Raw genomic sequence first — 15,939 nt, forward strand, 5'->3', positions numbered from 1 at the left:
CCTCTGGGCGTTGAAGCAACACTTCGAGGATCCCTTAGCAAAGGAGAGAGCGAAACGAGCCCTGAAGGAACTTAAGCAGGGGTCCAGATCAGTGGCCGATTATGCTTTGGAGTTCAAAGCGCTAGCTGGGAAGGTGGATGACTGGTCCCAAGCAACCATCATCGAGCTCTTCAAAGATGGCTTGACTACAGAGGTGCTGCGCTGGTCCCTGGGGAGGGACGACCCATACACGCTGTATGAGTGGATCCTGCTGGCAGGGAGGGCTGAACATGCCCAGGAGATCTTTGCCCAGCGGAAGACCGCCAAGTCGGGGCGGGAGGTGAAACCCAGCCGCCCATCGACCACCGGGGGGAAACCGGGACAACGACCCTGGGACGAGGAGCGGGAGAAGCGGTACGCAAAAGGCTTGTGTCTGAGATGTGGTAAGGAGGGGCATCGAGTGGCAGCATGCCCGAAGGCAAAGGTAGAGGAACGGCCCGGAAAACCGCCGGCGAAGTCCCCTGCGTTGCCGAGGAAACAGAAAGCTGCGGTGGCTGAGACCGAGGGAGACGAGATGATGTTTTACGACATAGAAGGGGAGACCGAAATCCCGCAGCCGGCGGGAAACGCCAGCCACCTGCTCTAAAGGGCGCCGCTGGGCAGGTGGTAGAGGATGGGCGCGAGCCTCCATCGGTGAGTGGCACTTACCGCATACTCATGGTGAAATTGAAATTGGGCTCCCAAGTCAAGACGGTGGAAGTATGGGCCATGATTGATTCGGGGTGCTCCCGGTGTCTGATGCACCCTGACGTGGTGGCAGCTTTGGAGCTCCCCACTTTCCCTTTACAACGACCCATCGCATTTACTCAATTGGATGGGTCCATGGCAGGGGGCAAACCGGTCACCCATTTTACAGGGCGGGTAGCCTTGCAACTGGGCAGTCACCAGGAAGGGTTGTCTTTTGTCGTGGCTCCCGTAGGGGGACCATTGGTGGTGTTGGGGGTACCATGGTTGGTGCAGCAAAACCCCCAAATAAACTGGGTTTACCGGACCATCACATTTAGGGATGGGTTTTATCAAGCGGCAGAGGGGAAGGGTGCCCCAGAGGAGATGGTGGGGGTTGCGGCAGCTGCGACTCCGCCTTACCCGGCCTCTCCTCTGGAAGGCTTGCCGGCCGAGTACAGGATGTTTGCTGATGTATTTGGTGAAAAGGAAGCTGACCAGTTGCCCCCCCATTGAAAGACGGACTGTGCCATAGAACTGCTGCCCAACACTCAATTGCCTAAACCAAAAATTTATTCCATGACGCAAAAGGAACTGACTCTGTTGAGGGAATTTGTGGACAAAAATTTGGCGCGCGGATTTATTGAGCCGGCGAATTCACCCGTGGGGGCGCCGGTTCTTTTTCGCCCAAAAAAGGACGGCACCTTGAGACTTTGTACGGATTTCCGCGGATTAAATGCCGTCTCAATTTCCAACAAATATCCCTTGCCATTGATAAAGGACATGTTGTCACATCTGGCCAAGGGCAAGATCTTCTCTAAACTGGATTTAAGAGAAGCCTACTATCGTGTACGAATCAAGGAGGGTGATGAGTGGAAAACTGCATTCAATTGCCCGTTGGGAGCCTTCCAGTATAAGGTGTTGCCGTTTGGGTTGGCTGGGGCTCCTGGGGTATTTATGCAATTAATCAATGAAGTTTTGCATGAACATCTGTTTAAAGGTGTACTGGTGTATTTGGATGATGTGTTGATTTATACTGAAACCATGAAAGAGCATGTAGCTCTGGTAAAGAAAGTCTTGTGTAAACTCAGATCTGCTGAATTGTATGCAAAGCTATCGAAATGTGCCTTTCATCAGACCCAAATTGACTACTTGGGGTATAGGATTTCTGATAAAGGTATAGAAATGGACCCTGCCAAGGTGCAGGCTATCATGGACTGGGAGAGTCCCCGCACCCGCAGGCAACTTCAAAGTTTCTTGGGGTTCAGCAACTACTACAGATTGTTCATAAGGGGGTTCGCTGAGATTGCCTTGCCCCTAACGGAGCTGCTTCGAACAAAAGGGGTGGGAGATACTAGGAGAGTCAAGAATCCCGGAGCGCTGTTGAGGTGGACGCCTGCTTGTCAAACGGCGTTTGAGCGGCTGAAAGCAGCTTTCGTCAAAGAGCCCATTTTACAACATCCTGATCCCTCAAAGCCTTTCGTTGTACAGGCAGATGCCTCCGATTATTCTATTGGAGCATTGTTGATGCAAAAAGATGAGGCAGGATGCCTCAAACCCTGTGCCTATCTATCTCGCAAATTCTCCGAGACTGAGAGGCGCTGGCATGTTTGGGAAAAGGAGGCATTTGCAGTAAAAGCTGCATTAGAAGCTTGGCGGCATCTGTTGGAAGGGGCAAATCATCCCTTTGAGGTATGGACTGATCATAAAAACTTGGAGGCTCTTAGTACCCCTCGAAAACTGAGCCCTAAACAGGTTCGTTGGGCTCAATTTTTCAACCGATTCAATTTTCAGTTCAAATTTATTCCGGGGAAAAAGAACTTCTTGGCTGATGCCTTGTCCAGGCAACCTCAGGACTCTGGGGCGGCGCCAGATGTGGTAAGCACCCTATGGACGGCGCCCCAATTGGGCATGCAGGCTGTGACGCGAAGCCAAACGCGCGCGCAGCAACCGCCTACCACAAGCGCTGCTCAGCCAAGCACTTTGTCAATTCCCTCCCAGTTGCAACAAAAGTTTCTAAAAGAGCTAAAAACTGATACTTGGTTGCTTGCGAATAAAGACACTGTTACTTTTGACAGAGGCTTCGCTTGGAAATCCGACCGCCTCTACGTTCCTGAAAACCTCAGGAAAGATGTGTTAACACGTTCACACGATGACAAACTCGCAGGTCACTTTGGGTTTGTGAAAACCCTGCACCTCGTTCGGAGGCAATTCTGGTGGCCCACATTACGCAAAGATGTCAAAGACTACATTGCTTCCTGCACTGTCTGTGCAATGTCCAAGCGCAAGGTGGGCAAGCCCCAAGGACTGCTGCAGCCGGTAGCAACCCCCTCTTCCCCTTGGGAAGAAATTTCCATGGATTTTATTGTAGAGCTCCCACCCAGCCAACGCAAAACGGTCATTTGGGTGGTCAAAGACTATTTTTCCAAACAGGCTCACTTTATTCCTTGCGTGTCCATTCCGTCAGCACGTCAATTGGCCCGCCTGTTCCTTGTACACGTGTACAGGCTACACGGATGTCCCTCCCGCTTGATTTCGGACAGGGGTACACAATTTACCTCACAGTTTTGGCGGGCTTTTCTCAAGCTGTTAGGCACGAAGCAAGCCCTGTCCACGGCTTGGCATCCTCAGACGGACGGGGCCACTGAGGCGGTTAACTCTACTCTAGAGCAGTACCTTCGCGCTTTTGTGAATTATCAGCAGGACAATTGGGTAGACCTCCTACCATTTGCTGAAGTGGCTTACAACAATGCAGTGCATCAAAGCACTGGACAAACCCCGTTTCGGGTGGCTCTGGGTAAAGACTTTGTACCTATCACTGATCTCCCACAACCTCCTGCAGGTACAGTCACTACAGATGATTGGTCAACACAACTGGCTGACTCTTGGCCAATGATTCAAAAGGCATTGGCTGATGCACAAGCAGATTATAAACTGTATGCTGATCGGAAGCGAGCCCCACAACCTGCATTCCAAGTTGGGGACTCGGTATACCTTTCTACCAAGTTTATCAAGTCTGCGCAACCTTCAAAGAAACTGGCACCTAAATTTGTGGGTCCTTTCCCAATTGTTGCTCAGATTAACCCTGTGACTTTTAAACTTGACTTGCCTCATAACCTTAAACGCTTACACCCTGTTTTTCATTGCAGCTTACTCAAACCGACTATTCCTTCTGATCGCTGGCATCGGCAACCTCCACCCCCCACCCCCATCATGATTGATGGTCAGCAACACTTTGAAGTTAAAGAAATTTTGGACTCTAGACGCCTTCGCAATACTTTGCAATATTTAGTTCGTTGGAAGCATTTCCCTCATCCTGAGTGGGTCGCTGCACCAGATGTGGCTTCCCCGGTTCTGGTGGCCCGTTTCCACTCCGCTTATCCCTCGAAACCTGGTCCCTAGGGGTATTTTTAGGGAGGCGGTATGTCATGTGCGCCGTTTCAATGTCTTTGATGCATCGTAACGTTTCGCATGTCATTAATTGGATGCGTGTTTCATTTGTCTAGGGAGGATGGGAACGATTATCTTTTGGCTTTGCTCTGGAATGTATTTGGGTTATCTACTGCGCTCAAGGTTACTTTCCCAGGCTAGCAACTCTGACGATTGCTAGCACCTGTGCCGGGCGGGGCTGTTACGCGGGAGGCGGGATACGTTTGAAGCAAGGGTTTAAGTTTGTATTTGGCGCGCTTTTGCTCATTCTCAGCTTTCTCTGTATTTGTCTCTAGTACTTTAATAAATCAGATTTCATTCAGCATCCTCTTGTGAGTCTGAGTATTTGGGGCTAGGGCAATCATTACAGTAGATTAATAGGTACCGCTTCGACGGGCAGGTAACGGCATTCCGTTTAGTCATGCCGGCCACATGACCACGGAAGTGTCTACGGACAAACGCCGGCTCCTTGGCTTTGAAACGGAGATGAGCACCGCCCCCTAGAGTCGGACATGACTGGACTTAATGTCAAGGGAAACCTTTACCTTTACTAGCGCTTGTTAGAGCAGCCATGAAAGCCTTGGAAAAGATATTCAGATGCCATGATGTGCCTATACTTACAAAGATCAGAATAGCGCAAGCAACGGTATTCCCTGTGACCTTCCATAGAGGCAAAACATGGACTTTGAAGAAGCAGGATAGGATGGAGGAATGGTTGGTGAAATTGACAGAACTTCCTGAGATGGATAAACTGACTTATTTGATTAGAGAAAGGACAATATCTACATTTATTGGTGACTGGAACCCCTTATAGAGTTTTGTGTAAAAATGAAAAAAATGAACTTGTTATTTATAGTTTTGATGATTAGACAGGATAGATTATAGAAAAAAGAAAGTCATGATGTAACTTTAGAGAGAGAGGTTAAAATATAATTGTATTTGTAACTGCTGTGTAGAATATCAAAAGCCACATCTTTGTACCTTTGTATCTTTATCTTTTTTCCCTACTTTCTTCAACTTCTTTTCTTATTGCACTTTTAGTTTCTTCTTTCACTTTTCTGTTTCTTTTTCCTTTTCTCTGTTCTATTTTAGTTTGTATTCTTAATATTGCTGATAAAATTTTCAATGAAAATTATTTTAAAAAAGCATGATAGGAAGAGTATTGATTTTGAAATTTGGTGTTGGAGGAGATTGCTGAGAGTACCATTGACAGCCAAAAACAAACAAACAAATGGATTATCAAACAAATCAACTCAGAGTTCTCACTGGAGACACAAATGATCAGACTCAGAGTCCACTGACGGGAGGAGATGGGCAGGGACAAATTAGATAGATAGATAGATAGATAGATAGATAGATAGATAGATAGATAGATAGATAGATAGATAGATAGATAGATAGATAGATCAATCCTGCTTTGGGCATACTATGCAAAGACTTAGCTCCCTGGAGAAGATCTAATGCTAGGAAAAGTGGAAGGAAAGAGAAGAAGAGGACGACCAGCAGCAAAGTGGATGAATTCAGTTACAGTGGCAATGGGTGCATTTTTGGAAGACCTAAAAGGTCCAAGTTAGGGAACATGAAGAAAATCTATCTATGTGGTTGCTAAGAATCGACACTGACTTGATGGCACATAATCAAAATCTCCCAGCATTTGCACATTTAAAGATTTCTCCATTTTTTTTTAATGAAAAGCTATTGTTGGTTGGTCTACCACCCACTAATGTAGGTCTTATGGCAAGTACCACATTTCCACCCCATTAAAAACAATAACATATTAATTCTGCTATTTCAAACTATCTCCACATGCTGATATAAGCATATCTAAAGATGTGGTTTTAACTTCCTAAGATAAAGATAGTTGAAATATATACATAAGATTGTGTCTTGTGCATGCTTATCCAAGAACATATTCATGCTAAGAATTTATATATGGCCATATATACACATGCCTAAGATAGGTCATAAGCTTCTTAACTAGATTTAAATTTAACTAATAATATTACATACATATTATACCAGAAATTGTGTTGCAATGAGTGAAAGGACTGTACTAAAATTATTATGGTATGGTTCCAAATTTAATGCATCAGAGTCAGAGCAGTGAGAAGGCTAGAACCCATCCTTTTTGATAGTGAATATTTGGAATTTTGAGAACATATTATGAACATTCTTGCAAAATGGCTGGAGGTGGTGGTCTTCCCATTCTCAAAATGGCGCTCTTGGCAATATAACTAAAAAGAGTCAATTAATGACAGTATTACCTATCAATGCTGCTAAGTCCCCCTCCTGCAAGATTGTCATACTCTACATATCTTCTTTTTATTTCTGGGCAGTTTAACATATTTTCAAACAAAGCACTGGATTGTAGCAGCCTATTGTTTTTATTTTCAAAGAAAGCTTTTGAAGATGTGGGCCAGGATACATTCTTGGAAATAAAGATTATGTTGGAGGCTGACACTTTGCTTTGTAACATACCAGCTTCCCTCCCTGTCAGCCATTTGAGGTACTGTAGGCCAGCACTGCAGGAATGCTGCTTTATTTTAGTAGGGTACAGTACCAGAATTTTGAATCTTGAAAGCCTATCAGAATTTTGCTCTGCCCCAGCTTATACCAAATAGTATCAAGGTGGAGTTACTTTGAGTTTCTTACAGTTTCCACTTTCCCAGGACTGAGTTGCCATTTCTTTTCCCTTTATGACTCATACATTCCTTCACCAAGGACATCTCTAATTCCTTTACACTCTCCCTCTTTTAATTAAAATGATTTTTGAAAGATCTAAAAAGTCAAGTGCAGGCAGGGAGCCAAATAGGCACTTAGTGGGATTTCTTCAGGCACATTGGTGCCCACATACTCCTGGAGTAGGCTTTGTTGTGATAGGAAGAGGGAAAATGGGAGGAAGCCCTTTCCATTAATGGCATAGTATTGCCTAGTCTTCTCTGATTTAGAAGAGTCTTCTCCACTCAGTGTAGAATTTGAGGGGGAAGGGAGGGCTGGAAGCATTGTGATGGGAGAAAGAGTCCAGGGAAGTCTGTTTTTGTATCGCATTTAAACATAAGCTAAATCTGCTCCCAACTCATTTATTTGTTTATTTGTTTGTTTGTTTATTTATTTAACAGATTTATAAGGCCGCCCAACTCACACACAGTGACTCTGGGCAGCTTACAGAATTAAAAACCATAAAAACACAATAGATACCCCCTGGTGGCAGCAAACACATTCATACCAGCCACCGAATTGGCTCTGAAGCAGCTTGGGGTCCCCAGGCCCATTGGCAGAACCATGTCTTCAGGGCCTTCCAGAACAGGAGCAAGGATATATCATCCTACTGAAAAAAAAATGAATTGTTACTAATATTAACAAAATTTGGACTCTACATGTAGTAATTCATTTTTGGTATTACTGAGGGAAAGGACTGGATTCAATATGAGGAAGCAAAAACATATAAAACAGCTTTCTAAATATAGTAATCTTTTTTGCTGGAGCAATTTTTTAAATACATTTTATAAATTCCATTGAATGATAATATGTTATTTTAATTTTTAATAGATACTCTGAGAGAAACAGGAGTCTTTATTACAAGAACAGATAGCAAAATATGGCTTACACTTATAATGGGTGAGAATTTTACATTTCTTATTTTCTAATGCAATCTTACAGGTGTCTATAAAGAAGTAAGTCCAATTGACCTCATTTGGATTTACTCCGAGGTTAGAGTATATAAGATTGCAGACTGAGATTCAGATGTTGATACCCTGTTGGTTTCACAGAGACAATGCAAGTAGATTACTTAGGTATATAAAGTTAAGGATATTTCTTAAAAAGCTGTAAAATAATACTTTCACATGGTAGTTGAGTTAGTCTCTTACAGAAAAATACAATGAGTTTTATGGCACCTTCATCTTAAATCTTGTTGTTAAGGGGTCTAATATATGACAAAATAAAAATTCAGTTTTTCAAGTGATATAAAAATCTACATATTTCATTAATAAACTGTATAAACTTGCATTTATATTTGGAATTGTTAGAAGTAAAGACAATAGCTTAAGGATAATGATTGTTGGTATTAACCTTAGATTTTTTAGGTATAGATCCTGAAATTATACATTTGAGATTTTCCATACTTTTATTACAAAGATATACCCAGAGTATAAGTTTTAAAATAAGATACAGCATTCTCATGGACTTTATGTATTGTTGAGTCTATCCTGCTGTTTCTTCTTTTGCTCCTGCACCATAGCAGAAGTTGCACTGATACTCTTGTGTGTCTTTTTTTATATAAAATTGGCTTCATAAGAAGTTTTTTGTTAGATGTACCCTAAATATAGCACCTTAATACTTTTGAAGAACCAGTATATGGATGGAATAATGTCAGTGTCTATTTGATCTGTTTCACTCTGACTTGTACAGTTATATATCTGAAATTAATAAAATGTAGGAATGTCTGAATATTCTATAGAAACATAGCATGTCTTGGGTAGAGAAATATTCTAGGTTTTTGGAGCTATCATATATATGCAGCAATTAATAAGGCTTACATTTTAAAAAAACGACTTTAAAAATAATTAAAGTGCTATGTTCTGTTTTATTTTTCTTAACAGCTGCAGTTGCAGGAATCCTTCACTGGTAAGTTTATGATTAGAAGACAAAAATGCTTCATCAAAGTCCAATTACAGTGGCTTATCTCTATAATTTACCTCTTAGGTCCTTGAGATTAGCACATGGTAGTAGATCAGAGGTTGTAAAGCAGTGATGGGTAGGGCTTGGGCACCTTCCCCCTCATCCTCTTTCAGATTGGCCTCCCGCCTCAGGTAATCCTTGGGTTACAATGGCAATTGGGACCAGGATTGCCATCACTAAGTGATGCAGTTGTAAAGTGCGATGTCATGTGACTGCATCGCTTAGTGATGGCAGTCCAGGTTGCTGTCATAACCCTAGGATGTGCAGATCATTAAGTGGGAAGAGGTGGGAGTCCCAGGTGAGGAGTGGGGGGTGCACAGGTGCTGCAGGCGGGTGCTAGAGAACATGGGCAGGTTGGCTGGGGCTGCAGGCAGGTTGGAATGCGGGGGGGTGGGAAGGGTGCTGTGGTGTATGAGATCTCTGGGATCTCATTCTCTATAGCGGGCTCCTTGGGAGAAAAGGCAGGACCAACTTATCGGGACAACTTGCCAGCTTCCCCATTGACTTTGCTTGTGAGAAGCGAGCAGGGAAGGTTGCAAAAGGTGTTCATGTGATGCAGCTCACTGTGACATAATTGTGAGCCAGGCATCCAAGTGCCCAGATTGTGATCACATGACTGCAGGGATGCTGTGACAGTTGAAACTTTGAGGACTGGTTGTAAGTCCGTTTTTTTCTCCTAACACCACCCATATTCACTCAGCTTTCTCTTCCTCTCAGTATGCAGGGAAAGCGGGGTAAAACATCCCTCCTGATGAATTTAGATCTTACTGAGCTGGCACTGGAAGTAGCTTTGGAGCCTGCCAGTCCCCAGTTCTTTCTGGTGCCAGTCAACGGAGAGAAGGAGGCAATTATCTCCAAATTAGTGGATTTGTGGGAAGGTCACTACTAGCTCAATGCTGCATGTGGCCTAGGTTGCATTCAACCTTCAAGTTGCCTGTATGTGATTTAGGCAAAGTTCATTTCAGTTTCTCTGTGTTTTTGAGGACAATCATATAATAGGCTTCCCCTCTTTACCCTATATTTTTTTCAATTGCATTCATATTTTCAGTCTTTCTCTTTCACGATTGGCTGGATTCTTCTTACCTATGATGTCCCTGCAATACTTCCTATCATTATATTGTTTATGGATTCCGTTGCTTCATTAGAAGTATGAAGTATACAGGTTCTCCTAATTAGCCAAAAGCTGTAGTTGCTGTAGAAATGAGGTCAGGAAAAAGTTTCATGTGTGCATTTCAAATACAGAGAAACAAATCCTTTTTTAAAGAAAGAGTAGCAGGACCTTCAATTCATTTTAGAGTTTTTCTATATTCTTTTTAAAAAATGGTGGTTTAGGAATAGTAAGCAATAAAGAACATGGTTTGGTCTCTGTAGTATAACATTAGCTTATTGTTGTACTATTACTGTTGTTCAGGAAGATATTAGAGGGAAGACATTCAGTTCTCAAACTGATCGTTAAACATGCAAATTTAAGGGTATGAGGTTCTAGAGAAAAAAGAGGCTGTTACCTTGCTGCCTGACTGTATCTGAAGCAGTAAACAATAACGCATTATTTCACGCTGAGATAAACCAAAAGGCTTTCTAATTTACCTTATGCCTTTGTTGCTGCTATCTCGGTAGCTCTAAACATAATGCTGTGGGTTTGCATTTTAATCCAGAAAGCGCTGCGCAGGGGTGTTTTCTAAAGCCAAATATATTTCAGTTAGGATAGCAACCTCCATGTTGATTAGAGCTACTTCATGTGTTAAACATTTAAAATAAAGAAAACTATAGAAGTAATGTATTCATTACTTGCACAACTCTGAACATCATGTATATTTCATGTTTGTTTTCTTATATGGGGGTAATTTGTGGAGAGTATATGAGGCATTATAGCAAACCTAAACTGTAAAAAATTGTGCAAAAGATTGTAATGAAGGTGAGTAGACTCACTAGGAAGAAACAGAATGCTCTACTCCTCCCATGGCAGTATTCTGCATTTCTGTGACTAGCATAAAACCCAAGGGATTCCTGGAGGAGAGGTGGAGTATCATCCAGCAACCCACTTTAAAAGCATGTAGAGGAGGGATGTGAATTCTTCTGCTGATAACCCCATTCAAGGGTAAAACTCAGGCTAGTAATTTTTTTCAGACTGGTATATTTTGAGGGTTCATTTACAAACATAAATTAATGGCTCCATGTTCTGATTAATTGCCATATATGTATATTTTTTAATAGGTACCATATAACAACTCTCTTTGAAAACGATCGTCACTTTTCACATCTTTCAACTCTGGAACGGGAAATGGCATTTCGAACTGAAATGGTTAGAACTTATAATTTAAGTGAAATTATTACTTTTAGCCATACTAATTCTACAATAAGGATATCAAATAATACGCTATTTTTGAATTTTTTTAATGCAAACTACCATGAAAGTGACTTCTTGAATCAGAAAGAGATAGCAGTCATTTAGATGATTTAGAAATATTTTTTGTTTTTATTCTATTATTTTAATATTTAGTCTTTGTAGTTTCCTTTTTTAAGGCAAATACTTGTCACAGATTCTTTTACTGATGTTGGAAAATTCTCAGATAAGTGTAGCTTTTTTAGATTAGCTCTTTACTGTATTAATTAGTCCTAGAATCAATGGGAGTCGGGCACCCTATACATTGTATAAATAAATTGATTCAATAAATAAGCTATATTAGCTATAAGAGATATTTATCCTTTCAATAACATATATTTCAAATATATTTTAGTTATGCTTGGAATAGAATTTATGGAATTTAAGTTGGTAATGGCTAAATGTAGATCCAGTTATTTTGGGTTAGTGATTTAGACTGTTTGGGAGATTTAAGAAGAATTCAGCACCTCATAACAGTAGTACAAGCCAGTTATGAATGTATTGATTGATTCTTTAAATTCATATCCTGCCTTTCCTCCAGCTCTAGCTAAACACTTTAACTAAGCAAGTGTTGATTTTTCAGTGTTTCATGCTGCATTACAGATAACTTGTTGTGGTATTTTGTTTTATTCTTGTTTTTTCTAGTTCTGATCTATAAATAGTTGAATCAATTTAATAAACATTATTTACTGTATTTAATGTTGTAACAAATTATATAAAGCTATTGTTTAAATATATTCTCTTTAGGGTCTCTATTATTCCTATTTCAAGACTATAGTTGAAGCACCATCATTTTACAGTGGAGTTTGGATGATTATGAATGACAATCTAACTGAATACCCTCTTGTAATAAACACACTGAAAAGATTTAATCTGTATCCAGAAGTAAGCCACTTTTTATTTAATGTTTTTTAGGCATTAGCCTATTACATAATTAGATGCATAAGTTTCATTGAAATAAATAATAATTTCAACACAGAATTACATGTAGCTTTTAAAAAGTAAATTTTGTTGTCATCCAGGGACTTTCAAGTGTGAAGTGAAAGTATAAACATGAGATCTTGGCTTCATGTAATGCATCCACAGAGAAGAAAAAAATTCTGTGAAATTCATGTTATCTTGTGGAATTACTATATTGTCTTCAGAACATTTAGTGTGCTATCTAGTTCATTGTTAAACACCCAAAGTTCACAAATGTGTGTATATGTTTGTTTGTTTGTTTTATAATACACTTATTTGTTATATAGTGTCAGTTGCCATTTTATAAAAAAATACAGTAAAACTTAAAATGAAGTTTCAGGGAGGAAAAAAACAATCTTAAAGCATTCAGATTCTTTTAACAGCTGAGATAATCTTGGACAATGTTCTTTTGAAAGTATAATCCTATTTTCTACACAGGTTGTGTTAGCCAGCTGGTACCGCATATATACAGGGACAATGAATTCTGTTGGCATTCAGACACAAAAATGTTGGACTGTGAATAGGGGGGAAGGTCTGAGTCCTGTTGAAAGCTGTGAAGGCAAGTGTCACTTATTTATTCATTTTGAACATTGCACAAAATGGAATGTGAAATAGTATAAAAAATCCTTTTTTAAAGGTTACTAAGAAGTAGAATTTGTGCAGTATCCATGAACTGATTAAAGATTTAGTTTATCATCAATTAACAATTTAATAATTTGTGGATGTTACAAAAGCCTTAGTATTGGTACCTTATTTTCAGAAAGGATAAGCAACGCTTAATGATAACTTGTTAAAAGAAAGTAACGTAATTGATAGATATAGATATATAAATAATTTAGAAACCTGGAATTATAAAAACGCAGTGTGAATGACCAAAAAAAGTAGAATACATAGATTTGAGTCCAAGCAGCATCATGCTAATAATGTGTCAATGGGCAGACTTCTGCAGGACCTACTAGGCTGTTTCCTATTTGACCTTTCACTTTTTAAAAGTTTATCATTCTAATTTTAAACAAAATTAAATGAGAGGAAAACACAAGTTGCTCAACATTATTTTTGTTTACAAGAATGTCTCTGGGCTACATAGTCTTTCATTGCAAATAAAAATTATGGATGGCTAAACCTTATAACTTTAAGTGAAAGTATGCCTGGCTTCTTAGAAAATGTAGAGTACTATAGCTGTAGGCTAGACTAGGAAGTTAAGTCACCATGAATTCAACTCAAAAGAGACTTTACCTTTAAACTGACATTGGTAGATTGTGTCCAGCAGCATTCTGGGGGAGATCAAAATCTGCAAGATGGTGGGTATGGCACTGTAATTCAAGCTCTGCTTCTTTTGTTTATGCAATATATGTATATATATATTGTATATCTCACAATGATGTGTTTACTATCTTGCAGATTTTGTCTGCAATAGACTGAATAGCAAAAATATCTCAGCAACTGACCCAGCAACCTTACTTCTTGTATTTATTCATTTAAAAATTAGCACGCAAGGGAAAAGTTGGCACAAGAGATGTTCTGTAAAGGTGTGAGGTCTTCCTGCTCCTTACATTTAATCTAAAGTGCAAGTATGCTTTGCCATATGGATTATTACATATTAACAACTACAATAGTAATTCTTTTGAATCAGTGAAATAATATATGCCTCTGAATCCCTAGCGTTTCCATATTATATTATATTATATTATATTATATTATATTATATTATATTATATTATATTATATTATATTATATTATATTATCTTATCTTATATTATCTTATCTTAACTTAACTTAACTTAACTTAACTTAACTAAACTCAAATTTCTATCACCGCCCATCTCCCCCCAAAAAGGGGGACTCTTCACATTATATATTATAGTGTCATGAGCACCGATGGTGAGCAGGAGGGGGCCTCTATCCAGGGGGGAAAACGCATGCGTAGTAGTGAGGAATTAAGCAGCCATTCAAAGAGACACAGATCAGACCCGCCTTAACCTTTGGGGTTTATCTGTCTGGGTTTTTCCCACGCTTCTTCAGTTTGTTAGGATTTTCTGTCTAATGTAGCAGTAATAAAGCACTAGAGACCTATTCCTTGTCTCAGCATGGTTCCTGGCTGTTAGGACATACAGAGTCGCTTTGGCGAGATGGGCAGTGAAGAAATGTGAGGAATAAATAAAAATAAATAAATATTTTATCAATATATGAAAGTATAATTTCTTAAGTGATGAAACAGCAAAAAGTAAAGTGCAGTATGAATTTGATTCATTATGTGTAGCTGTTTTACAGTGCTATGCTTGTACTGCTTGATTGACAACCGCAGTCATAAAATAGATACAGAGAACTTTGTTAAGAAGGGACAGCACAAAAAACAGACCAAAAAAATAACCAATCCACAACTGTCTTTGTTTGTAGACTCTGTAATATTTCATTGAACAAACTATGTTAGATATCTGGGAGATGTATACCCTACCTCAGGTAAGAAGGGTCTCAAATGGAAAATGCAATACTGACATTACAGAGAAGGCTGCAGCTATTTTAACATGGGCTAAGCCACCTTTAAGAAGGTGGCTGTGTACCTGTTACTACTAAACCATTAAAGATTTATGTCATTGCTGCATTTTTTATATGGAGCTCAGATAGGATGTTACTGCCTTTACTCCCTTCTGGAAATAGTGCAATCTAAATTCATAAGGATTTCAGATCCCCAAGTGTGCTCTTCCTCCTTACAAATGAAAGCTGGTTTAGTTTTATTTCTGAACCCATAAAGTCAACGGCTGGAGGTCTCAAACCTCCTATCCCAGAAGCTGTCTGCATCTTCACAACCTGGCCATGCTTCCTGCCTTGGGTTAGTGGCATGGTACCTACCACTGTGACCATGTACTTTTCCAGTGAGTACTTCATCTGGCGTCCCATTCCTCAATAAGGCACATACAACCAATTTTTTAAACTTTTGTAAATTTTTAAACCTGTTTTGTAAACGTTTTAGACATAATGTTCCAGGCAGGCCACAAGATGGTGCTGGCCTACTAACAGTGAACTAGTGATGGTGTCCAAATTATCTTACAGTTCACAAGAAGTTAATAAAGAAAAAAAGTCTTGGACATAGCTTGAAATAAAATAAAACGCTAGGATTACACAGAATTCTCTCTTAATATAAAAGAATAAGAACAAGAAACAAGAAAGCTTAACTGGCACAACACACACAGACACACACACTCACTGTCAAGAATCTAATACAGTTTCCTGACTAGACTTTTACCTATCTGCTTAAAAGTGCTTATTTATTTGGTCTTCCCATAGATTCCTAGAAACTCCACACTTTAATTAGAAACTTTTTTGGAGGATGGAAAATCCCTTTTATCCCAGCCTTAGTCCATAGATTCTTCCTTGATTATCTCTTCAAATTCTTCTCAATTTTAAAATGACTCAAATTTTCTAACTCCAAGAGGAAGAGGCTGGGAGAATCTTCTTTTGTATATGTGACAGAAGCCACCTCTGCTCAGGATATGTGTATTCAAATAGACTTGCAGACAGATAAGATGATCTCAGCTTGCTGGCTGTGAATGTGAGAATTTGCACTCTGTATATTATAATGGTAGGTTTATGCAAAAGGGAAATGCAAAACAATGCAAAATGACCAGTAGGTTGGCCTCCCCTAATCATTTTGAATACATTTAATTGATCTAGAAGAAGATGCTATCAGACAAACTGCCAGCCTATGACTCCTCTCTGGAGCTTTTGCTGTCTGTTGACTGACCAAGCTAAGTGCTTCTTAAACATTGCATCCTAAATGTTGGAT

The 15,939-nt window shown here is 39.9% G+C and overlaps 1 protein-coding gene across 1 annotated transcript in view; it reads left to right on the top strand.

Moving 5' to 3' along the window:
* The window catches only part of DPY19L1 (dpy-19 like C-mannosyltransferase 1), a 71,242-nt gene that overhangs the window by 3,171 nt on the left and 52,132 nt on the right, over positions 1–15,939 (top strand). The window contains exons 2-6 of the mRNA XM_063304048.1: positions 7,681–7,749; positions 8,733–8,757; positions 11,026–11,113; positions 11,942–12,079; positions 12,593–12,713. Of these exons, the coding sequence (XP_063160118.1) occupies positions 7,681–7,749; positions 8,733–8,757; positions 11,026–11,113; positions 11,942–12,079; positions 12,593–12,713 (441 nt within the window). The remainder of the gene's footprint in view (positions 1–7,680; positions 7,750–8,732; positions 8,758–11,025; positions 11,114–11,941; positions 12,080–12,592; positions 12,714–15,939) is intronic.

This window comes from Candoia aspera, chromosome 4, assembly GCF_035149785.1.
Source record: "Candoia aspera isolate rCanAsp1 chromosome 4, rCanAsp1.hap2, whole genome shotgun sequence".
NCBI classification, from domain to species: domain Eukaryota; kingdom Metazoa; phylum Chordata; class Lepidosauria; order Squamata; family Boidae; genus Candoia; species Candoia aspera.